Source organism: Coregonus lavaretus, assembly GCF_964263955.1.
Source record: "Coregonus lavaretus genome assembly, chromosome: 33".
NCBI classification, from domain to species: Eukaryota; Metazoa; Chordata; class Actinopteri; order Salmoniformes; family Salmonidae; genus Coregonus; species Coregonus lavaretus.
In genome coordinates this window covers 33,240,001-33,265,632 of record NC_140020.1, presented here as the reverse complement: position 1 = coordinate 33,265,632, position 25,632 = coordinate 33,240,001, and the positions used below count along the sequence as shown (strand labels likewise).

Below are 25,632 nucleotides of genomic sequence, written 5' to 3'. Positions count from 1 at the left end.
ACATTTTTACTAATACTGTACAACTTTGTTTTAAAGCTGTATCCGTACCCATTGGATGCAGTGATCACAATATAATGGATGATGTAAAAAATATTTGTTGGTCTAATGTGATTAATAAGCAGCATCCAGAAGCTGCACTTGATGAATTTATGAAATTGCTTCTTCCAATTATTGATGAACATGCACCTGTTAAGAAACTGACTATTAGAACTGTTAAGGCTCCATGGATTGATGAGGAATTGAAAAACTGTATGGTAGAAAGAGATGGGGCAAAAGGAGTGGCTAATAATAATAATAATAATAATAATTGAGAAATTATGTGACTAAACTCAACAAAAAGAAGAAGAAACTGTATCATGAAGCCAAGATCAATGATATAAAGAATGATGGAAAAAAAACTTTGAGTACTTCAAATGAAGTTATGGGAAGATAGACCAATTCAACTCCATCTATCATATAATCAGATGGCTTATTCATCACAAAACCATTTGTTGTTGCCAATTATTTTATGGATTACTTCATTGGCAAAGTGGGCAAACTTAGTCAGGAAATGCCAACAACGAACAGTTTGAATTTTGTGAAGTTAATGTGGGAGAGGTAGATTTTTGGGGGATTATCGATCAATAATGACAAACCTTCTGGCATTGACAACTTAATTGGAAAGCTACTGAGGATGGTAGCTGACTCTATAGCCACTCCTATCTGTCATATATTTAATCTGAGCCTAGAGGAAAGTCTTTGTCCTCAGGTCTGGAGGGAAGCCAAAGTAATTCTGCTACCCAAGAGTGGTAAAGTGGCCTTTACTGGTTCTAACAGCAGACCTATCAGCTTGCTGCCAGCTCTTAACAAACTGCAAATAGTCCGGGTAGCCGTGATTAGCTGTTCAGGAATCTTATGGCTTGGGGGTAGAAGCTGTTAAGAAGCCTTTTGAACCTAGACTTGGCACTTGGCACGGTACCGCTTGCCATGCGGTAGCGGAGAGAACAGTCTATGACTAGGGTGGCTGGAATCTTTGACAATTTTTAGGGCCTTCCTCTGATACCGCCTGGTATAGGGGACCTGGATGGCAGGAAGCTTGGCCCCAGTGATTTACTGGGCCGTACGCTCTACCCTCTGTAGTGCCTTGCAGTCAGAGGCCGAGCAGTTCCCATACCAGGTGGTGATGCAACCAGTCAGGATGCTCTCGATGGTGCAGCTGTAGAACCTTTTGAGGATCTGAGGACCCATGCCAAATCTTTTCAGTCTCCTAGTGGGGAATAGGCTTTGTCGTGCCCTCTTCACGACTGTCTTGGTGTGTTAGGACCATGATAGTTTGTTGGTGATGTGGACACCAAGGAACTTGAAGCTCTCAACCTGTTCCACTACAGCCCCGTTGATGAGAATGGGGGCTTGCTCAGTCCTCCTGTAGTCCACAATCATCTCCTTTGTCTTGATCACGTTGAGGGAGAGGTTGTTATCCTGGCACCACACGGCCAGGTCTCTGACCTCCTCCCTATAGGCTGTCTCATTGTTGTCGATGATCAGGCCTACCACTGTTGTGTCGTCGGCAAACTTAATGATGGTGTTGGAGTCGTGCCTGGCCATGCAGTCATGGGTGAACAGAGAGTACAGGAGGGGACTGAGCACGCACTCCTGAGGGGCCCCCGTGTTGAGGATCAGCGTGGCAGATGTGTTGTTACCTACCCTTACCACCTGGGGGCGGCCCTTCAGGAAGTCCAGGATCCAGTTGCAGAGGGAGGTGTTAGTCCCAGGGTCCTTAGCTTAGTGATGAGCTTTAAGTGCACTATGGTGTTGAACGCTGAGCTGTAGTCAATGAATAGCATTCTCACGTAGGTGTTCCTCTTGTCCAGGTGGGAAAGGGCAGTGTGGAGTGCAATAGCGATTGCGTCATCTGTGGATCTGTTGGGGTGGTATGCAAATTGGAGTGGGTCTAGGGTTTCTGGGATAATGATGTTGATGTGAGCCATGACCAGCCTTTCAAAGCACTTCATGCTACAGACGTGAGTGCTACGGGTCATTTCGGCAGGTTATCTTAGTGTTCTTGGAATGGGTGGCCAGTAATAAACCGGTCCTGAACATCTCTAAAACTAAGAGCACTGTATTTGGTACAAATCATTCCCTAAGTTCTAGTCATCAGCTGAATCTGGTAATGAATGTTGTGGCTGTTGAACAAGTTGAGGAGACTACATTACTTGGTGTTACCTTAGATTGTAAACTGTCATGGTCAAAACATATAGATTCAATGGTTGTAAAGATGGGGAAAAGTCTGTCCGTAATAAAGAGATGCTCTGCTTTTTGACACCACACTCCACAAAGCATGTCCTGCAGGCTCTAGTTTTATATTTTCTTCATTATTGTCCAGTCTTATGGTCAAGTGCTGCAAAGAAAGACCTAGTTAAGCTGCAGCTGGCCCAGAACAGAGTGGCAGGTCTTCCTCTTCATTGTAATCAGAGGGCTAATATTAATACTATGTATGCCATTCTCTCTTGGCTAAGAGTTGAAGAAAGACTGACTGCGTCACTTCTTGTTTCTATAAGAAACATTAATGTGTTGGAAATTCCAAATTGTTTGCATAGTCAACTGACACACACACTTACCCCACCAGACATGCCATCAGGGGTCTTTTCACAGTCCCCAGGTCCAGAAAAAATTCAAGGAAACATACAATATTATACAGAGCCATGAGTGCATGGAACTCCCTTCCATCTAATATAGAGCAAGTGAACAGCAAACCTGGTTTCAAAAAACAAATAAAGCAACACCTCATGGCACAACGCCTCTCCCCCATGTGAGCTAGTTGTGTGTATGTACTGACATGAATGTGTAACTGATATATGCACACACACACACACACACACTACATGTTAATGTTTTTAAATGTACATCACCAGTCAAAAGTTTGTTCATACCTACTCATTCAAGGGTTTTTCTTTATTTTTACTATTTTTTACATTGTAGAATAATAGTGAAGACATCAGAACAATGAAATAACACATATGGAATCACGTAGTAACCAAAAAAGTGTTAAACAAATCAAAATATATTTTAGAGTGGCCACCCTTTGCCTTGATGACAGCTTTGCACGCTCTTGGCATTCTCTCAACCCATGTCATTTTTTTCTGTCTTGCCTTCCTCAGTGATTTTACCCACATACCGCTACTGTGGAGCTGCGGCTCTGTGTATTGTTTCTTCCTATGTAATGTATTCTCAGTAAATTTGATGATGTTTTTCCCCATCATCCACACTCACCAACACGGTCGTGAAGAGGGCACGACTGTTCAGAGAAATTAGTCAAATAACATTTTATTCGCCACATGCTTCGTAAACAACAGTGAAATGCTTACTTATGGGTCCTTCCCAACAATGCAGAGAGAAAGAAAATAGAGAAATAATAGAAAAGTAAAACACGTAATAATAAAAGTAATTATAAATACACAATGAGTAACAATAACTTGGCTATATACATGGGTACCAGTATCGATGTGCAGGGGTACAAGGTAGATATGTACCTATAACTAGGAATAAAGTGACAGATAATAAATAGTAGCATCAGCATATGTTATGAGACAAAAAAGTTAGTGCATAAAGGGTCAGTGCAGATAGACCGGGTAGCTATTTGGTTAACTATTTAACTAACTATTTAGCAGTCTTATGGCTTGGGGGTAAAAGCTGTTCAGGGTCCTGTTGGTTCCAGACTTGGTGCATTGGTACCGCTTGCCGTGCAGTAGCAGAGAGGACAGTCTATGATTTGGGTTGCTGGAGTCTTTGACCATTTTTAGGGCCTTCCTCTGACACTGCCTGGTATAGAGGTCCTGGATGGCAGGGAACTCGGCCCCAGTGATGTACTGGGCTGTACGCATTACCCTCTGTAGCACCTTGCGGTCAGATGCCAAGCTGTTACCATACCAAGCGTTGATGCAGCCAGCCAGCAAGTCATGCTCTCAATGGCTCAGCAACTTTGACAGCTCTGCCATTGAGATCAGGACAACAATTTTAAGGTAAGAAACTGTATACAATTAGTTTTTATGTTGGTCATTATAATATGTAGATTTTAGAGTATTTTCTTCCGATTGATAAGATGTCTGTGAAATAAAATGTGGATAACAAGCCGTGTAGAAATCAACCAAAACGACTCAAGGTAGCTAGCTAGCTTGCTTAGCTACTTAATTTAGCTATTTTCTTGTCTTGTGTTTTTTATGTAAATGTTTTCATTGATAACTGTACAAAATAAAATACTCATATTGACAATTTGAAGAGCATTTGTCAGAAGAGAGGGATGCTGCCGGATTGCTAACGTTATTTTACCAGTAAAATGTATGATCCCCATATAGCTAGCTAGCTAGCTAGCTATCTACAGTAATTATTAGCTAGCTAGCTAACTACATAGCTAGATATCATTGTGTCTTTCTATCTGTGATGGCTATGATTCTTAAAAATATTACGCCTGCTGGCTGTTGATTGCAATGTACTCTAAGCCTGACGCCTTATGATGAAAGCTAGCTAGCTATAATGACTTTTGAAAGCTCAGGTTGGTAGTCAGCTTGGTAACTAAATCATCCTGGTCTAGCTGGTTTGGGACTTTGCTACTTACAGGATAAAAGCGTCTGCTAAATGGCATATTATTATTATTATTATTATTATAGCTACATTATATTATTTGAGTTACGGACTATCAGATATGAAATTATGTTACATGTTTGTGAAAACCTTTGAATAATAAAATGTAACTTTGTCAACTTGCAATCTGATTGATAACTTGTACAATTCCCTTCCTTTCATGATTCCCTTTTTTTATGTGCTGAAGGGTCATCACTACTTGGGGAAGATGAGGACGAAGAGGATGAGATTTAAATGGAGGAGCTGGAGGAAGTTGGAGCCACTACATGATGCTGCTGCCGCTCAGCCAAGCTTTTTGTCTGGAAGTTAGCTGTCATTGATGTATTATTGTTATGTACTGTTACGCCTATATATAAATTAGGTCTATGTTTTTTAAATACTCTCTCTCGTTCTCTCTCATTCTCTCTATTGGGCACTGTGGGGGACTATCAGCTCTCATACCTTTGTGAGGAGGACGAAAGTAAAGACATGTTACCTGTGCACTAGGCAGCCAATAGCTGCCCCCTCGGTGACAAGGATAGGCAGTGGCTGGAGAGGCTGGACAACATGCTGCTGAGGCTGCAAACAGGGTTGAGGGACAATCACGCATTCACCCTCACTTGACACATACATAGGTATACATACCATACATAGGTACTAGTAAAGGGACTCCTAGTCTTCATCCAGTATCTCAGATTGTTACTGGTCATTTCCCCTTTCTTGCATTATTTTAATTTGTTCCCATTCTAACTTAATGTATTAGGCTATAGGCCTAGTGGAATGTATAGTATGTAAGAAGAAACATTTTAGTTATTCATTGTTAATGTTTTTATCATATTTTGTAATTCCAGTTTTTGAAAAAAAGACAATATCCCAGAGATGAATGTTGTATATATTGTTATAGTTATGATATCTATGTAACTTCCACTTTGTTTTCAGGTTTGAATGAGACAATAGCTGTGTTCGAATACTCATACTAACCACACCAACCATACTATTTGTGACGTAAATTGAGTATGTAGTATGCTTATTGGTCATAGTATGGATATAGATAGTATGTCAAAAGTTCCCGGATGTCATATTACATTCGCCAAAATACGAAGTATACAAGCAGTGGACACTATTTCCGTGCTTTTAGGCACATAATGCAATTCTTCAGAAAGTGGGCATGGCTTCACAACGTTTTCAGATTTGAAGAAAATGGCGGAAATTATGCAGCCGAAGTCCGACAAGAGCGGATACAAATTCATTTCTTTAACTAATTATGACAAATGTTGAGAAAATGTTGAGCATTGTAATAAAGTAATGACTTTTCAAATAAGTTACTTTACACGTTATGTTGGCTACGCTATCCTTACGAACCACATAGCATATCATTACAGCAGTATGTACTGGTATGTTAGCTAGCTACCTAACGTTAGTTGGCTGCTAATACATCGAACTTGCCAGTATATTTACTATATGCTATCTAACTAAGTACCCAACGTTTATTGACTTGATTATTCACGTCATTCTTAGCCAAGTGGTATAGTCGTGTGCGTTCTCAATGGACATTGTTAATTTGTGTGTGTTCGTAAATTTGTTCTGGCTATCTACTCCGATTTCAGAGCACTCGTCTGAGTGTGCCAGAGCGCAGAATAACTGATGAATTTGCTAACGCTCAACATCCGTTTAATATGGCCAGTGTCAGTAAACGTCGGCAAAAAAAGCGTAATTAAATTGTTGCCAGCAGCACAGTTACAGTCACCAACGCTCTGGATAACATGAAAATAAGTATTTGACCCCTCTGCAAAACATGACTTAGTACTTGGTGGCAAAACCCTTCTTGGCAATCACAGAGGTCAGACGTTTCTTGTAGTTGGCCACCAGGTTTGCACACAGATCTTCTCCAAGTCATTAAGGTTTCGAGCCTGAAGTTTGGCAACTCGAACCTTCAGCTCCCTCCACAGATTTTCTATGGGATTAAGGTCTGGAGACTGGCTAGGCCACTCCAGGACCTTAATGTGCTTCTTCTTGAGCCACTCCTTTGTTGCCTTGGCCGTGTGTTTTGGGTCATTGTCATGCTGGAATATCCATCCACGACCCATTTTCAATGCCCTGGCTGAGGGAAGGAGGTTCTCACCCAAAATTTGACGGTACATGGCCCTGTCCATCGTCCCTTTCATGCGGTGAAGTTGTCCTGTCCCCTTAAAAGAAAAACACCCCCAAAGCATAATGTTTCCACCTCCATGTTTGATGGTGGGGATGGTGTTCTTGGGGTCATAGACAGCATTCCTCCTCCTCCAAACACGGCGAGTTGAGTTGATGCCAAAGAGCTCCATTTTGGTCTCATCTGACCACAACACTTTCACTCAGTTCTCCTCTGAATCATTCAGATGTTCATTGGCAAACTTCAGACGGGCCTGTATATGTGCTTTCTTGAGCAGGGGGACCTTGCGGGCGTTGCAGGATTTCAGTCCTTCATGACGTAGTGTGTTACCAATTGTTTTCTTGGTGACTATTGTCCCAGCTGCCTTGAGATCATTGACAAGATCCTCCCGTGTAGTTCTGGGCTGATTCCTCACTGTTCTCATGATCATTGCAACTCCACAAGGTGAGATCTTGCATGGAGCCCCAGGCCAAGGGAGATTGACAGTTCTTTTGTGTTTCTTCCATTTGCGAATAATCGCACCAACTGTTGTCACCTTCTCACCAAGCTGCTTGGCGATGGTCTTGTAGCCCATTCCAGCCTTGTGTAGGTCTACAATCTTGTCCCTGACATCCTTGGAGAGCTCTTTGGTCTTGGCCATGGTGGAGAGTTTGGAATCTGATTGATTGATTGCTTCTGTGGACAGGTGTCTTTTATACAGGTAACAAGCTGAGATTAGGAGCACTCCCTTTAAGAGTGTGCTCCTAATCTCAGCTCGTTACCTGTATAAAAGATACCTGGGAGCCAGAAATCTTTCTGATTGAGAGGGGGTCAAATACTTATTTCCCTCATTAAAATGCAAATCAATTTATAACGTTTTTGACATGCTTTTTTCTGGATTTTTTTGTTGTTATTCTGTCTCTCACTGTTCAAATAAACCTACCATTAAAATTATAGACTGATCATTTCTTTGTCAGTGGGCAAACGTACAAAATCAGCAGGGGATCAAATACTTTTTTCCCTCACTGTATAAAGTTTGTGGACTTGAGATTTCAAGTGACAGTTGGGATTGGCAACTGTGTAAACTATGTAGATAACTCTCAGTGTGGGTGAAGTACTAGAGTTATTTGAGAATGTCACGTTCGTTTACAGACGGGACGGACCAAGGCGCAGCGTGATATGCGTACATGTTTATTAAATATCAAACAAAACGACAAAATAACAAACAAAACGAAACGTGAAGTCCAAGGCAGCACAACACAACATACTTTAACACGGAACAAGATCCCACAACCCACTAGTGCCAATAGGCTGCCTAAGTATGGTCCCCAATCAGAGACAACGAGCGACAGCTGCCTCTGATTGGGAACCACACCGGCCAATATAGATCTAGACGATCTAGATCTCAACCTAGAAAATACAACATCGAACATACCACACAGAAAATACACACCCTGACTCAACAAATACGAGTCCCCAGAGTCAGGGCGTGACAGAGAAAGTGAACTAGTTTTGGCCCACACATGTTTTCTGTATTGTATGTGCCCTGCTCTGTAAGTATACAGTGCCTTGCAAAAGTATTCATCCCCCTTGGCGTTTTTCCTATTTTGTTGCATTACAACCTGTAATTTAAATGGATTTTTATTTGGATTTCATGTAATGGACATACACAAAATAGTCCAAATTGGTGAAGTGAAATGAAAAAAAATGACTTATTTCAAAAAATTCTAAAAAATAAATAACGGAAATGTATTCACCCCCTTTGCTATGAAGCCCCTAAATATGATCTGGTGCAACCAATTACCTTCAGAAGTCACATAATTTGTTAAGTAAAGTCCAACTGTGTGCAATCTAAGTGCCACATGATCTCAGTATATATTCACCTGTTCTGAAAGGCCCCAGAGTCTGCAACACCACTATGCAAGGGGCACCACCAAGCAAGCAGCACCATGAAGACCAAGGAGCTCTCCAAACAGGTCAGGGACAAAGTTGTGGAGAAGTACAGATCAGGGTTGGGTTATAAAAAAATATCCGAAACTTTGAACATCCCACGTAGCACCATTCAATCCATTATAATTTTTTTTAAAGAACATGGCACCACAACAAACCTGCCAAGAGAGGGCCGCCCACCAAAACTCACGGACCAGGCAAGGAGGGCATTAATCAGAGAGGCAACAAAGAGACCAAAGATTTTACATTTACATTTACATAATTTAGCAGACGCTCTGATCCAGAGCGACTTACAAGATAACAAAGATAACCCTGAAGGAGCTGCAAAGCTCCACAGCGGAGATTGGAGTATCTGTCCATAGGACCACTTTAAGCCGTTCACTCCACAGAGCTGGGCTCTGTTTGTTTCACAATAAAAAATATTTTGCATCTTCAATGTGGTAGGCATGTTGTGTAAATCAAATGATACAAACCCCCCCAAAATCTATTTTAATTCCAGGTTGTAAGGCAACAAAATAGGAAAAATGCCAAGGGGGGTGAATACTTTCGGAAGCCACTGTATATGCTCTGCCATGTGTGTATATTTTTATATGGTAAAGTATATGCTTGGATCGGTTAGGAACCGCTCCAAGCATGGACCCTCAGCAACCCTCTGGAATCTCCCGGGCCACTTATAAGGAATGCTGGACTTGGCAAAGCTGTGAGGGGAACCTTTACATGACTTCCTAACCATCATGTCTCTATGGACAACACTGACATAGAGGATCTGAAGAAGTGGCAGTTCTATTTTTGAATGTTAGGGGAAAGGAGGGAAGAAGGAAGGGAGAAAGGAATGGAGTGGGAGAGAGATGGAGGCAAAGAAAAAAGTAAGAGCGAGTGGGGAAGAGAATAGAGGAGAGGGACAGAGGGATAAAGAATGTGAGGGAGGGGTAGGGAGAGGCCTAGAGTTCACAGACCAGACCATTGTCCTGAGCGGAGCTGAATTCAATGATGTCATGTTTTAGAGTGAGTCTCTCAGCAGTAGCACTCAAGAGGAGTATTAGGGAAAGGGGGGAGGGCTTTCTCCATTTCTCCCTCTGTCCTTTTTTATCCTTACCCTCTTTCTCTCTATTCATCTTTGTCTGCCCATTTTTGTCTTTATCCATCTTAACTCTTTCTCCTTTCCTTTGGCTTAGACAGAGTTGATAGATCTGATATGAACGTGGGAGCTGCTTGTGGATGTGTTTTATTTTGGCCGGCTGAGGTGGGTGGGATCATGGGGGTAGAGAGGACGGGGTGTGCATGGAGGGTGTGTGTGTGTGTGTACAGTGAGAGATCTGACGGGTGAAAGCTGACTCAAGCTGTATTGTGACAGAGGAGAGGAGGGGCAGAAAAAGAGAAAAGAAAGGGCCGCAGCTGCTTTATATACCCGATACAGACCTGATTCTATCTGTATCATCTGCTGACTACGAAGGCTCATAAGAGTCTCATCCATGGGACATCTCGACTATGTCATTCATCCTTCACAGGGTCTATATGGATAAACTAAAGGAATATTATACTATAAAGGTACATGAAACTTCATTGTCCTCCTTTAACTCATACCACATTCATAAACGTGTTATTAATCTGTTATGAAGCTTCATATGAGTTTTGTATGGCTCTCACAGAGTACTTGTGGAGCTGATGGAGCCACTTGTGAGGCTGTGACGGTTGTGAAGGACGGGTAATCCAGGGATCTCACGGTTGTTTGTTGACCTCTCCAGGGTGGAGTGCACTTCAGCTGCCATTAAGTGTACAACTGAAGTGGACTTGTTAAGTGCACTATGAGTCATTAACTCTGACTAGATTGCCAAGGTAGTTTATTGACAGGTGTCTCATAAAGAAAATATAGATTATTATGTAACATAACTGATTATCAGTAAACTTAAAATATTGATTGAGGTGAAACTGTCCGTGTTCACACCTTCTAAACATATACTTTTGAACAAAGCTAGCTCAAGGGAGCTTGTCTCCAATATGAGGCAAAGTCTAGTTTGATATTTTGAAGGCTGACTTGTTGTGTTTACACAGGCATATGTTAAGTATATTAAACAGGGCTGGATAGAAGGTATGAGGGCTGGTCATTGTCTCCTTATTTACCTAAATGTAGGCCAGGTTCTGAAACCCACTGGTTCACTGTCTCTCTGTTATGGCAGGAAAGGTAGAGCTCGCAGCACTAATACCCAGTCTAATCCCTAAACACACACACACACGAATGTGCATACACACACACACACACACACACACACACACACACACAGACACACACACAGACACACACAGGCACACGCACACACAGACATGCACACAATTTCACACACACACGGCCAAACGCAACAGGAGAAACAGTACCAACCCGGAGGCTTTAGGCCCATAATTAGAGATAATTTACACAGATCAGGTTGAACATAATCTGGGCTGAAGGTAACTCCAACCTCCCCCAACCCCCCTGCCCGCCTCACTCTCTACTCACTCTCTATGCTTGTTCTATTCCCATCTGACCACTATGTTACTCACACAGATTTTGGGTGTACAGTATGCTTGTGAGTGTGTGTGTGTGTGTGTGTGTGTGTGTGTGTGTGTGTGTGTGTGTGTGTGTGTGTGTGTGTGTGTGTGTGTGTGTGTGTGTGTGTGTGTGTGTGTGTGTGCGTCTGTGAAACAGGTTAGGTGTGTCCCAAACAAGGAGCTGGAAGGTGCAGGGGAAGGGCTGGGTAAACAGAAGCTAGTAAATCTTCAAGTCTGTTGTTTGGGTTTCACTAGCAGCAGAAACACAAATGGTTTCTTTGTGTGTATGTTGCTGGACCTTGTCTAATAGCTCTAATGGCTACAAGGAGCCCCACTAAAGCCATTAGCTCAGTTAGTCTTATCTTAGGGGTGATAAACCAAATGCATGTAACAACTAGGACTGGGAATTGCAAGGGACCTCACGATACAATATTAAATTGATACTTACGTGCCGATACGATATGTATTGTGATTCTTTCTCATGATTCTCACGATTCAATATGTATTGCAATTTTTATTGCGATTTGATGTTCCAAACATATTGCTCACTATATGTCTGCTGCAGAGAGACGAGAGTGCATGAGAAAATTAGTTTGGATCAGTCATGGAAATAAAAGTGCTGAAAACATGTTGGCTCACGACTTAAAAAGAAGATGGAAAACAAGCTATAGGATAAAAAATATCGGAATTTTGACGCAGGTACAGACGACTAACGCTAGCTAATGCTACCTAGCAAAAAAATAACTATTGATATAATATCGTCCAAAATAATATTGCGATATGTAACTATCAATTTTTTTCCCTATCACTAATAACAACCACACACACACTATCTCCCTTTCCCTCATTCTCACAAACTCTCACACACATGCATATCTGAGTGAGTAGTCATTATGGCTTGGACTCATTTGGGCATTGTGTGTGTATCACTGATCCTCTGCCCATGGGGTGGCATGAGGTGGCTGCTGTTTTGGTTTGTGGCCCTTTTCTCTCTTTCTCACTGATCTGTCATTGTTTTAAAGTGGGTCAGACTGGGGACCGTCAACATTGTGAGGGCTCCAGCATCCAGACCCTACACACACACACACACACACATACACAAAGCGAGTTCCAATCTAATGGGAGTAAGTACTGTGGAGTGGAACACGGTTTAGTGCTGCTTCAGTTAGGACGACTAACTGCTTTCCTTTGGCAAGGCAGTCCAGACATACAGACACCACATTCCACTCTCAGACTCATAAGCCTTTCATAGCCCTACATACAGTGTTCATAGAGCCTGCATACTGTAAGAAGAGTGTCTATTGCCTCTTAGTTAAGGTGAGAGATCAGATATGCGGCGGCGGCATTCTTTGAGCGTGTTTACGGTTTCACATTTCATGTTTCTCAGCATGTGCCTTGAACCTCTTCTGATCCCACATGATCACACGTGCTTTGATGTTAGATGGTCTAACTGCCTGACTGGACAGAGACATGAATTCATAAAGACACAGGCAGCTTTATATCAGGGATTTGATCATAATGTTGCTAAAACATCCAATGTTGCTGGGTAAGTAGATTTCCCGTAATAACAAAGATTGGTGTCACCGTCTACTGTACCTGGGATATAGAATCTCTCTGTCTCTCTCTCTCTCTCTCTCTCTCTCTCTCTCTCTCTCTCTCTCTCTCTCTCTCTCTCTCTCTCTCTCTCTCTCTCTCACCTTCTCTCTCACTCTCTCTCTATCTCGCCCGCTCTCTCTCTCTCTATCTCTCTCTCTCTATCTTGCCCGCTCTCTCTCTCTCTCTCTCTCTCTCTCTCTCTCTCTCTCTCTCTCTCTCCTCTCTCTCTCTCTCTCTCTCTCTCTCTCTCTCTCTCTCTCTCACCTTCTCTCTCACTCTCTCTCTATCTCGCCGCTCTCTCTCTCTCTCTCTCTCTCTCTCTATCTTGCCCCTCTCTCTCTCTTCTCTCTCTCTCTCTCTCTCTCTCTCTCTCTCTCTCTCTCTCTCTCTCTCTCTTCTCTCTCTCTCTCTCTCTCTCTCTCTCTCTCTCTCAGTATTTCTCTCACGCCCCCTCTCGCTCTCTCACCCCTCCTTCTCCCCTCACTGAAAGTGGTCTTTCTTCTGAGGGGAGATTCCTGTACAGTGCCAGTAGCAGAGGAAGAAAACTGTTTAGAGAGACCCTGCCTGTGTGGTTTCACCTCAATGGACGTGTGCGCATGTTCACAGACACAAGGTTATGTCGGCACCAGTCTGTCACCAAATACACCAGTCTGTCGCCTAAGACACACACACACAGCCTCATCTCTTCTAGAGAAATAGGGCTTTCATTCATTGCAGAAGAGAGGGAATATTCTCACCATTATGCTGTTAATCTGGTCATTAAACCCCCTCTGTCTCTGGGCTGGCTCTTACACTCTTCCTCTTTTTCACTCACTCTCTATCTCTCTCTATTTTTGTCGATCTCTCTGTGTCTCCCTCTCTCTTTCTCTCTCTTGGTAAATGACTCGGTGTGATCATCATGGCTTGGCAGAGTGCTTCTTTTTGTGCATGTTCAAAGCCTTCTTAACTGGCCATGGTGTGAGTGGAGGACATGGGAGTCCGTTTCAGAGAGGCTGTACGCCACACTCTTACGCCTGTGGTCTGGCCTGTTTTTCAGTTGGAATCCTGAACAGATCACTACTGTACGGGACATGAACAAGGGTGTGTGTTTTCTGCTTTGGCCGGTAGAGTTAAGGACATGGCTCCACAGTCACTAGCCTTTTTGCTGAGAGAGAGAGAGAGAGAGAGAGATGGAGAGAGAGATGGAGAGAGAGATGGAGAGAGAGAGAGAGAGAGAGAGAGAGAGAGAGAGAGAGAGAGAAGAGAGGAGAGAGAGAGAGAGAGAGAGAGAAGAGAGAGAGAGAGAGAGAGAGAGAGAGAGAGAGAGAGAGAGAGAGAGAGAGAGAGAGAGAGAGAGAGAGAGAGGAAGAGAGAGAGAGAGAGAGATTTCCAGTGGCCAGTTAGGTTGTGGCCTGGCAAGCTTGCCACTTGGAATCCAGATAGGGGCACTGTGGGAAAATAAAGGAGGGTCATAGCCTAACTGGCCACTTGAGGCCTTTAAGCATTTTTCTGTTCCGTGAGTATTGACATTCATTGCTCTGTACTCGATGAGATGACAATGATAAAGGTCTCAGTTCTCATCCTGTTTCCTTTTCTCTCCCTTTCTCTCTTCCTCTCTTCAGACGATTACACGGATGCCCTCCCTCCTCTGCCGGAGATTCCGGACGCCGACTCAGTCCTGAGCTCCGTGGGCGTTCCAGGTCGCTTCCGCCACTCCGACATCCGCCACGCCCCCCTACGCTACTGCTCTGCCCACAGCATGGACTCCTCCCCCGACAGCGGCGAGCGTCCAATCAGCTATGGCTCCACCTCTTCCTCTGCCTCCTCCCGGGACAGCCACTGCTCACTGGGCAGCCGCTCCACCTTAAGTCCCTCCCCTCACTGTCATCCCGCTTCGGACCGTGACCTGGACTCCGGGGCGATCCGGTTGGAGCTGGTTCCAGCCAGGCAGCTGGGATGTGGGGATGAGGAGGAGAGGAAGGATGGAGGGACAGAGACAGGGAGGGGGATGGTTAAACAGGGGTCTGCCCAGACCCCACAGTCAGACACAGAGGCTGGGGAGAGGAGCACCCCGGGGCCCAGGGTGCAGTATGTGGACAGGGTGGTTCAGGAGATACTGGACACTGAAAGTACCTATGTACAGGACCTGCGCAGCATTGTACAGGTGAGGAACATGGTACCACACAACCACTGGAAAGATACACCAGCTATCTCAGTAGGATAGCACATGTAGTATAAGACTAACTGGCATGGTACAGATAGTATAGTAAGGAAACATATTACAGAACGTCATTACTATCATACTAGTCAGGACCTGTGTAAGAAAGAACATGAGTCAAGATGAGTGAGTGTGAGGTCCATAGACAACACCCATATCACGGTACACAGGAGTAGTTGAATCAGGTTACTAGTTCAGGGGGGACATAAAAATGAGAGGATTTCAATTACTAGTTTGGAGTTGACAGTCAGGTCCTGTACGCAGGTACTTTCAGACCTCTCCTAGTGTTTCTCCTGCAGGGATTTCCTGCCACACGTGACACAAACACCTTGTTGCCAGCCTGGCGTTCCTCTTTCTCTCCCTCTGTAGCTCTTAACAGGGTCACTTGTGTGTACAGGTGGGGTTACGCAGGGTAACCCGACACGCTGCCTTTGTCCAGCTGTTTTACACACACACACACACACACACACACTGCTGACAACGACTAGCTTTGTACACATTCCTACTGATATACACCCGTCCGGTGCCTTTAAATGTGTTTCTGTCTCTGTGTTAAATTAAATGTATGGTTGGAGTAAAGAGGAGGGGAGTGCATGCGTGTATTAAATTTGATGATGTCTCAGGAAGGGTTCTGAGACACAATATAATTTAGTGCATGACTGTCCCTGTTCATGTGCATGTGAGAATAGGGCAAACATTGGCATTAAAGAAGATTGATATCAGGCCCAGTTTGTTGATCCAACATGACAGTGAACAGATGAAACGTGTGACACAGTAATATGGGCTGAGTTTTCTCTCCCCATTGCCCCTTTCCTTCTAAGTGACTCTTCCTCTCCGTAGGTGGAAGGGTTGTCGTCTATAAGAGGTCCCAACCAGCAGGAAACTCTGGTCCTTTCAGAAAGAGAGGGATGAGGGATGGAAGGGAGGGGAGGGGTGAGGAAGGAGAGTGAGAGTTTGTTTGAAGGAAAAGTCTGCTTCCTCCCCCCCATCCCTCCTCCCTTCGTTCAGGGTGAAGAGAAGAGGAAAGGGGGAGAGAGCGGTGCTGTAGGAAGAGGGATTTAGAGCTGTGATAACAATGTTTAAAGTAGGTTAGCTAAACATTGAGCAGAGCTGAAGAGCACCACTTTAAAGACGTATACTCCCCTTACTAAGACCTGGAGCCCTTACTTAACTACTCAACAAGACCCCCTTATCAGATCTATGGGTCAGGACACCCACTCTTCCACTACATTTTTAGACACTTTTAGAAAGGACCATAATTTACCCCTTTTTCACCCCTTAATTTAAATCTTTGTCAAGCCTCCCAATGCTTACTGCTATTAATCCTTTGACGAGTACAATCACATATTTGTGATCATTGTTGAGTGGTCCCTGCAGCGTACCATCGCAAATATCTGATTGGAACAGTAGCAACAGAACCTATGATGCAACAAACGCGTCTAAACAGCATTGTTGTCTGAAAAGCATCTAAACAATGTTTTGTACTGAAGGGAAATAAAGGTCTTAACAACTTTATTCCTCAATTTCACTTTTTATTGTAAAAGATAAATACGAACCTCATCATCCAAGCATCACACGGAACACATTCCACAGCCAAACCCATTCCATAAACCAGTCTAAATAACAGGTTGTGCTGACAAAAAAACTAAACATAAGTTAGCGACCTAACAGCTAGACTTGTTTACAATGTACCACATCTCTGGTGAGCACAAGGGAGAAATGTAATATTGTTTAGAAAAGAGATGCGTGTCAGCTAAGCTAACAGCAGCTAAATTCTTTATGATGGCAGCCATGTTTGTTTATGTTTGTGAAAACTGCCTAATCCCAGAATGCCATTCAATATAAGATGCAAATAAACAAAGTCAAAGTCAAAGATGGCTGCGCCCATTGCATGAAAAATATGAACTTAGTTTGGCCACTTTTTAGCATATTACAAATCTTCGATCAAGTCAAAGCAAGCTTTATTTACACAGCACATTTCAGACATGGAATGCAACACAATGTGCTTCACAGGAAAAAAATGAATAAAAACAATTAAAATTAATATTTACTACACAACAAACATAAGAGGATAAAAAACTAAAGAATAACAATAAAAACAGAACGACTAAAACACCCTAAGAAAAAGCAAAGCTAAAAGGTGTGTTTTAAGATCTATTTTAAATATGTCCACAGTTTCGGCCCCCCTCAGGTTCTCTGGCAGGCTATTCCAGAGGCTTGGGGCATTATAACTAAAGGCTGCCTCTCCATGCCTCTTGGTCCTAGGCTTTGGGATAGTTAACGGCCCAGTGCCAGAGGACCTGAGGGACCTACTAGGTTCATAACTTAAAAGCATGTCTGACATGTATTGGGGTGCACAATCGGGATTGATTTAAAAACCAATAGAAGTTTTTAAAATAAATTCTAAAACTCACAGGCAGCCAGTGCAGAGACCTTAAAACTAGTGTAATGTGTGCTCGCCGTCTGGTCTTGGTCAGTACCCGTGCTGCAGCATTCTGTATGTTTTGCAGTTGACCAATGGCTTTCTTGGGTAGACCAGACAGGAGAGCATTACAGTAGTCAAGGCTGCTTGTAATAAAATCATGGATAAGTCTCTCTATTTCAGCCTGAGAGAGAAACGGCCGCACCTTGGCAATGTTCCTCAGGTGGTAAAAAGCTATTTTGGTCACATTCCTAATATGTGATTCGAAATTGTGTTCAGAATCTAAAATAACACCTAGGTTTTTTACAAATCTTCTATGTACTTGTTATAGTGTATACAAGAACCGGAGCACATGACTTGCAAGTCTTTTACAGTTTTTGACTTATCACTTATCTAATTAGCATAATAAAAAATCACCATAAAGATCTGTCAGTTTAAGCTAGAGATACACTATATATACAAAACTATGTGGACACTCCTTCAAATTAGTGGATTCGGCTAAATCGAGCACACAGCCATGCAATCTCCATAGACATACATTGGCAGTAGAATGGCCTTACTGAGGAGCTCAGTGACTTTCAACATGACACCGTCATAGGATGCCACCTTTCCATCACGTCAGTTCGTCAAATTTCTGCCCTGCTAGAGCTGCCCCGGTCAACTGTAAGTGCTATTATTGTGAAGTGGAAACGTCTAGGAGCAACAACAGCTCAGCCGTGAAGTGGTAGGCCACACAAGCTCACAGAGCGCTGAAGCGAGTAGCGCATACAAATTGTTTGTCCTCGGTTGCAACACTTACTACCAAGTTCCAAACTGCCTCTGGAAGCAACGTCAGCACATGAACTGTTCGTCGGGAGCTTCATGAAATGGGTTTCCATGGCCGAGCAGCCGCACACAAGCCTAAGATCACCATGCGCAATGCCAAGCGTCGGCTGTAGTGGTGTAAAGCTCGCCGCCATTGGACTCTGGAGCAGTGGAAACGTGTTCTCTGCAGTGATGAATCACGCTTCACCATCTGGCAGTCCAACAGACGAATCTGGGTTTGGCGGACGCCAGGCGAACGCTACCTGCCCAAATGCATAGTGCCAACTGTAAGGTTTGGTGGAGGAGGAATAATGGTCTTCCTGATCTTTCTTATATCTCTCAGATATAGGAGAGACACCTCAGAACAAACTTTCTTTTAATAATTATTTTGGGACTATCTGTTGTTCCATGTAGTGAATCTGTTAATTCAATACGTTTGTATTTGCTAATAGCAGTAAGGACACAAATTGTTTCGTTTTTTTATATATAAATGTTTTTATACTTCAAGGGGTCTTAAAATGTAAAATCAAATAGCTAAATGATCATTAGTATGATCCTTAGTGTTTATATTTTGTCTAAGAAGCTTAGCTGGGAGTGTGTGTGTGTTTGTGTATAGCTGCTTGTGTGTCTGAGGTATGTGTGTTTAGCATGTTGTGGGGTTTTAACACTGTGTTTGTGTGTGATCAGTCCCAGACTAGGCTGTGTTGATTGACTGGGTCAGGACAGGTCACATCTGTGGTTAATAAAGTCCCATCTTACACCTTAACCATGGCCAACGACCCGAACCCAACCCTAACCCAACCATAAACATGATCTTTGATCCCAACCATGACTCCACCAACCACCATTATCTTAGCTGCAAGCCAAAACTCTAACCCAACTCTTTCCTCCAGACCTGACCCTAAACCATTGCCATGAAACCCCCATATCTGCCCTTTCACCCTTAAATCCTCCAAACGAACCTTCACCCCTGCTCTGTTACACAATGGTTCCGTCTGAGTTCCCCTCTGGTTGATTCTAGTTGGTTGTGTCTGTCACTGCCCAGGAGAGGAGAGGATGACTTCACCAAACACCAAACAATCTAATCTACTGGCCAGGGTGTGGTCTTTACAGTCATAATAACCAGGCCAGGATTAGAAACCATGCACATCAGCAGATGAGGGTGTGTGTGTGTCCTGTGTGTGGGTGGACAGCCTAGTTATTTTCTCTGCTGTAATGCAATAATGTCTTGCGCCAACACAGTCTAAGTCTGGTTTTAAAAGTCGTTACACCTCCATAAAGATCCCTTTTCACTCTACCCCATTTCAACATGGCTGGTCCTACCTGTTTGTGGTTAGGACAGCTGTGTAGATGCTGGGCTGGAAAGTGTGTGTGTGTGTGTGTGTGTGTGTGTGTGTGTGTGTGTGTGTGTGTGTGTGTGTGTGTGTGTGTGTGTGTGTGTGTGTGTGTGTGTGTGTGTGTGTGTGTGTGTGTGTGTGTGTGTGTGTGTGTGTGACCGTGTGGTGAGAAAGCTCAGGTGTACAATCACCATTGGTATCTGAACAACTAATGACCGTCTGTCTCCATCTGAACAGACACAGTATCAGTTCGTTAAACACTGCTCTACAAGCCTCTCACCAGTGTATCCTATCCTATTGGCTTTAGACACTGTCCATGTGTGAATACTGTAGGACCATTTGACATTTTGCTGTGCTGGTCAAACAGCCATCTGGATTACCCACTGAAGAGTCTGTAGGCGGATTAAGACTGGAGAAGTCAGGGAGAATTGGGGCTGTGGGCCCAGTTGTTTTACTAGACAGAAACTCGGTTCAATGCTGAATAAGTGAAGTGTATGTGGTCTCAATGTTGTGGGTATTTATGAGTGGCGAGTGTGTTTTCGTCTGTGTGTGTGTGTGTGTGTGTTCAAAGTGTGTGTTGGTGGTGATGCCAGGGAGCATGTCAGGCATACTGTCCTTCTCACATGACTGGTGATGGGATATCCTTCGAAACACTTTGATGTGGATGCGATAACTGACCTCTCTCCCCCATCTCTTCTCTTTCTTTCTCTCTCTCTCGCTCTCTCTCTTTCTTTGTTTCTTTCTATTTCTCTCTCTCTCTCTCTCGCTTTTTCTCAATTCAATTAAACATGCCTTATTGGAATGAAATATATTCTGTAATTGTATTCCAAAAACCATACCTTTAGAAGTAAAAAATACAATTGCATAAATTCACATACTGTACATTGTTTCTCAAAAAACATTGTTTTTCTCTCTCTCTCTGTAGGATTACCTCGAGTGTATCAGTAACCAGTCTCGTCTGGCACTGAGCTCAGAGGAGAGAGGCTCTCTATTCGGGAACATCCGCGACATCTACCACTTCAACAGGTAAACACACAATCACCTACTGTACAACTTCAGAGAGGTAAACACATACAGACACACTCCTAAAACAAATATAGAATGCAGTCTCCAAAGAATCTACAGAATGAGGATGGTTTGTGTCACCTGTCGATGTGAGGGGGGAGGGTGGGAGGGGGGGGTGGGCGGTAAGCTGTATCTATATACACTACATGTCCAAATGTATGTGGATAGCCCTTCAAGTTAGTTGATTCAGCTATTTCAGCCACACCCGTTGCTGACAGGTGTATACAATTGAGCATACAGCCATGCAATCTCCATAGACAAACATTGGTAGTAGAATGGCCCATACTGAAGAGCTCAGTGACTTTCAACGTGGCACCGTCATAGGACCAACTCCATATTAATGCCCATGATTTTGGAATGAGATGTTTGACGAGAAGGTGTCCACATACTTTTGGTCATGTAGTGTATGTGTGTGCATGTTGTTTTTTCTTTGTCTGCATCTACACTCACCGGCTCCGCTCTGAGCAGTGTGTGTGTTCAGAGTCAGACTGAGAGGTGTGTGTGTGTGTGTGTGTGTGTGTGTGTGTGTGTGTGTGTGTGTGTGTGTGTGTGTGTGTGTGTGTGTGTGTGTGTGTGTGTGTGTGTGTGTTCAGGACCACCAGGCCTGCTGCGAGCCTACCCACTCAGACTGTCAGCTGCCACATAAAGACACACAGCAACACAGGGAGGGAGAGAAAAAACATGGAGAGAGAGAATGCCCACAGTGAGGGAGTTTGGTTTGACACAAACTCCTTACAAAAACCGTCACAATGACATCATGCCCTAGTCATGTAACAATAGCTATACCAGTTGACAATTTACATCAACCAAGAAGAATAAGGGACACACTCACACACACAGAGAGAGAGGGAACCTATTTCAATTCATGGAAGTGACTTTTTGTTCTGAGCACAGTACCCTAGTACCTAATATTTTGTCCTAAATTACATTTGTTCCTGAACATTTTTGTTGTTTGGAACAAAGAGCAATGAGGAGCAGTTTGTATTTATATGATTTAATTAGGTGTGTGTGTGTGTGTGTGTATGTGTGTGTGTGTGTGTGTGTGTGTGTGTGTGTGTGTGTGTGTGTGTGTGTGTGTGTGTGTGTGCGTGCGTGCGTGCGTGCGTGCGTGCGTGCGTGCGTGCGTGCGTGCGTGCGTGCGTGCGTGTGTGGTTAAAGTACTAATATCCTGAAGTGATTTTGTTTTTCAGAGATCTGCTACATGACCTGGAGAAGTGTAATTCAGACCCTGTGGCCATCGCAGAGTGCTTCGTATCAAAGGTAAGAGACTCTCTCTCTCTATTCCTCTCTCTTTCTCTCTATCTCTCACACACCTTCTTGTTGAAGCCTGTCTGAACAGCTGGTTGGCAACCAATAAACACTCCAAGCATGCACTTACACACACTGGCCGTGTCCGAATGCCCATACTAGTGTACTACATACTTAAACTGCATACTCATTTCGGCATTTGATCTATGCTGAACAAGAATATAAACGCAACATGTAAAGTGTTGGTCCCATGTTTCATGAGCTGAAATAAAAGATCCCAGAAATTGATGCGCAGTACCAAAATGAATTAATGGCGGGAGTCATCACAATCATGCATTAGATGACGCATTAAAAATTTCACCTACTATAAAACGTTCTTTTTTCGCATACTATTTAGTATGCTAGTATGGGTAATCGGACACGGCCACTGTTTCTCACACTCACACACAACATTATTTGGGTTAGGAGATTTTTGGAAGTTAAGAAGCGTCTAAACCCAAAGTCAGCCTAAAACCAAACCAACTAGCCAAACTCTAAATCAAACTTAATCATACTGACGACTTATCTTGACGCTCTTCATGTTGATCTGTTCTGCACTGTGTGTGTGTCCAGGAAAGATGGGTGTTCACACACAATAGGAATGTAGGTCTCAAGTGCAGCAGAGGAGAATTTCTTAGGAATTTTAAGGGCCAGCCAAATGTATAATCACCCTCTGCTGGTGAGAGCTAATGGCAGTGCTTCAATAACAACAACTGAGCAAAAAACTCTGCTCCTCTCGTAGCTCTTATCTCTCTCTCTCTCTCTCTCTCTCTCTCTCTCTCTCTCTCTCTCTCTCTCTCTCTCTCTCTCTCTCTCTCTCTCTCTCTCTCTCTCTCTCTCTCTCTCTCTCTCTCTCTCTCTCTCTCTCTCTCTCTCTGTGTGTGTGTGTGTGTGTCTGTCTATGACTGCGTTAGGTTTTCTTTCCATTCCTGTGGCTCCCCATCCATTCCCCATTAAATCATTCAATGTCATGATGACTGCATTCCAACACTTCCTCAAAACACTTATCTCTACCAATACTACAATAATCACACAGTATAATCTGTCGCTAACAAGAGTTTATCAGTCTGGAGATGCACAAGCACACTAGTCATTTCACCATGGTCTGTGCCAGTGTGTACCACATATGCCTAGTTGCTCTTGTTAAAATACACACGTTTTATAGTTAACTGTCTGGCTATGAACAAAAACAAACACAAGTCATATAACTGTGCAAGAGTTTACGACACTACCACATACAGTAGCTATTGTTTAAACATGCGCAAAATACAGTTACCATCATAGCACCCCATGTCAAGACATAGTCAAAACAAACCCTAGACATCGTTTAGACCACTAAAATCCCAGGTTAAAGACTTTCCACAGAAGGTCAGAGAGAGGAACTCAGTGGCTGGAAACTCAGGTAAAAAGCATTAGCCTGTTCCAAGCCTATCAGTGGCTGTGTTGACTGAATGACTGAGTGGCCACTTAGCTAATCTAGCCTGCTGTATGTGAGGTCCTGATGATGACCTGTGGTAAATTATAGTAGGCTGTGGTGGTGGATGTAATATTTTACACTAGTAATGAATCATGGACCTCCGTGGTTTGTAGGTGACCTTATCACACAGCCACTTAACACGTATATTTTAAACGTGTGTTTACTTGATACATACTTAGTACAATTTCAATCCTGCACTGATTGCAGTTATCCAAAGTAGTGTGCTGTGCCTGTTACATGACCATAAGATGTAGGTTGCGCGTGATTAGAATTGTTCCCTGATTATTGTTCCCCCCTCCCACACACACACACACACCCTACAAGACTGATTGATACTGCCCAAGAAGCAAATGTGTGTGTTTATTGAAGGTATTTAACGTTAGGTCTATGTTAATCTCTTTTGGTCATAACCCACCAAAATCCTTGTTTCTTGGATACAGTACATGCCACCACACACACACACACCCACACACACACACACACACACACACACACACACACACTGCTAAACAGTCACAACTCGACAAAGTGTTTGAAGGAGAGAAAAAAGTAAGAGACGATAAATCTCCCACCCCACCCCTGTTCTCTTGGCTATCTGTCCTTACCCTGCTGTCAGTGAAATGTGTTGAGTAAGCAGCGTAGTCTTTATGCGTCCCTACATGCTGACTGCAGCATTGATGCACAATGAAACAACACAATAATGTTTTATCATCTGGTAGAAAGAAATGCCAGTGTAGCCCTCTCAGCCTGCCAGCCGGTCGATACAGAATGAAAACCAATTATTGTAAAATATCCCATAATGTTAGTCCTATCATAATGATGATGAGTAGCACAGTATGGAGATGTACTGTCTATAAATCTACATCTATGGTAGCTCAGCAGAAATCCTCGGGTCCACTTGCTCAGGCCTTGCTGTCCAGGGATGATCTGAACTTCACTATTAGTCTATATCTATGTTACATCAGGAGGGAGTGATCTATATAATTTAGAACATTTCCTCACTGAACAAAGCTCAGCAGAAATCCAAAGATCCAATATCTGCCTTGCTGTACTGAGATGATTCAAGGGTTTCTACTGTGTGTGGAAAGCAGCTATAGTTTAGGACTCAATCAGGAGGACCCAATGAACTGGATATTATTTGGATGGTACTGTATATACTGTTTAGTGGAGGAGTTCATATATTATTACAAGGGCAATATTTTATAGATCTGGGTGACTTTGGTTTGCTTGTTTGGGTCACAGAATGTATGTTATGACAGAGTGTGTGCGTGCGTGTGTTATGGTTTGGGTATTGGTGTGTGTGTGTGTGTATTGGTGGTGAGTGTGTATTGTGTTTAGCTGAGTCTTTGGTGGGAGACTGCTGGAAACAGTTATCAGAAAGCACAGCATTGATTTTCACTTCTAAACAACTTTGCATTTTTGTGTCACCAGAGGATTTTAGCTCCACAGATACATTCTTAGACTGTATTAGTGATTTAAATACTTGGATGGCTCACAACTTCCTCCAGCTAAATCAAGACAAGAACGAGGCACTTATTGTTGGAGCCAAAGCACAGAGAGAGAATCTGGCCATACATTTTAATTAACGGCAATAAAGATAAAACATCAGGTAAAAAACATAGGTGTTATTTTAGATTCTGAACTCAATATCGAATCACACATTAGGAATTTGACCAAAATAGTTTTTTACCACTTTAGGAACATTGCCAAGGTGCAGCCGTTTCTCTCTCAGGCTGATACAAAGAGACTCATCCATGCTTTTATTACAAGCAGGCTTGACTACTGTAATGCTCTCTTATTTGGTCTACCCAAGAAAGCCATTGGTCAACTGCAAAACATACAGCTGCAGCACGGGTACTGACCAAGACCAGACGGAGAGCACACATTACACTGTTTTTAAGGTCTCTGCACTGGCTGCTTGTGAGTTTTAGAATTTTTTTCAAAAACTTCTATTGGTTTTAAATCAATCCACGATTGTGCACCCCAATACATGTCAGACATGCTTTTAAGTTATGTACCTAGTAGGTCCCTCAGGTCCTCTGGCACTGGGCCTTTAACTATCCCAAAGCCTAGGACCAAGAGGCATGGAGAGGCAGCCTTTAGTTATAATGCCCCAAGCCTCTGGAACAGCCTGCCAGAGAACCTGAGGGGGGCCGAAACTATGGACATTTTTAGCTTTGCTTTTCCTTAGGGTCTTTTTTTAGTCGTTCAGTTTTTATCGTTATTCTTTAGTTTTTTATCCTCTTA

General features: G+C 43.2%; 1 protein-coding gene across 1 annotated transcript in view; it reads left to right on the top strand.

Annotated features, from left to right (window-relative positions):
* Window positions 1-25,632, top strand: part of LOC311108825 (pleckstrin homology domain-containing family G member 1-like) — a gene marked incomplete at its 3' end in the record, with an annotated part of 55,319 nt that overhangs the window by 13,725 nt on the left and 15,962 nt on the right. Inside the window, exons 2-4 of the mRNA XM_084151585.1 lie at window positions 14,398-14,939; window positions 20,482-20,582; window positions 21,812-21,881. Of these exons, the coding sequence (XP_084007711.1) occupies window positions 14,398-14,939; window positions 20,482-20,582; window positions 21,812-21,881 (713 nt within the window). The remainder of the gene's footprint in view (window positions 1-14,397; window positions 14,940-20,481; window positions 20,583-21,811; window positions 21,882-25,632) is intronic.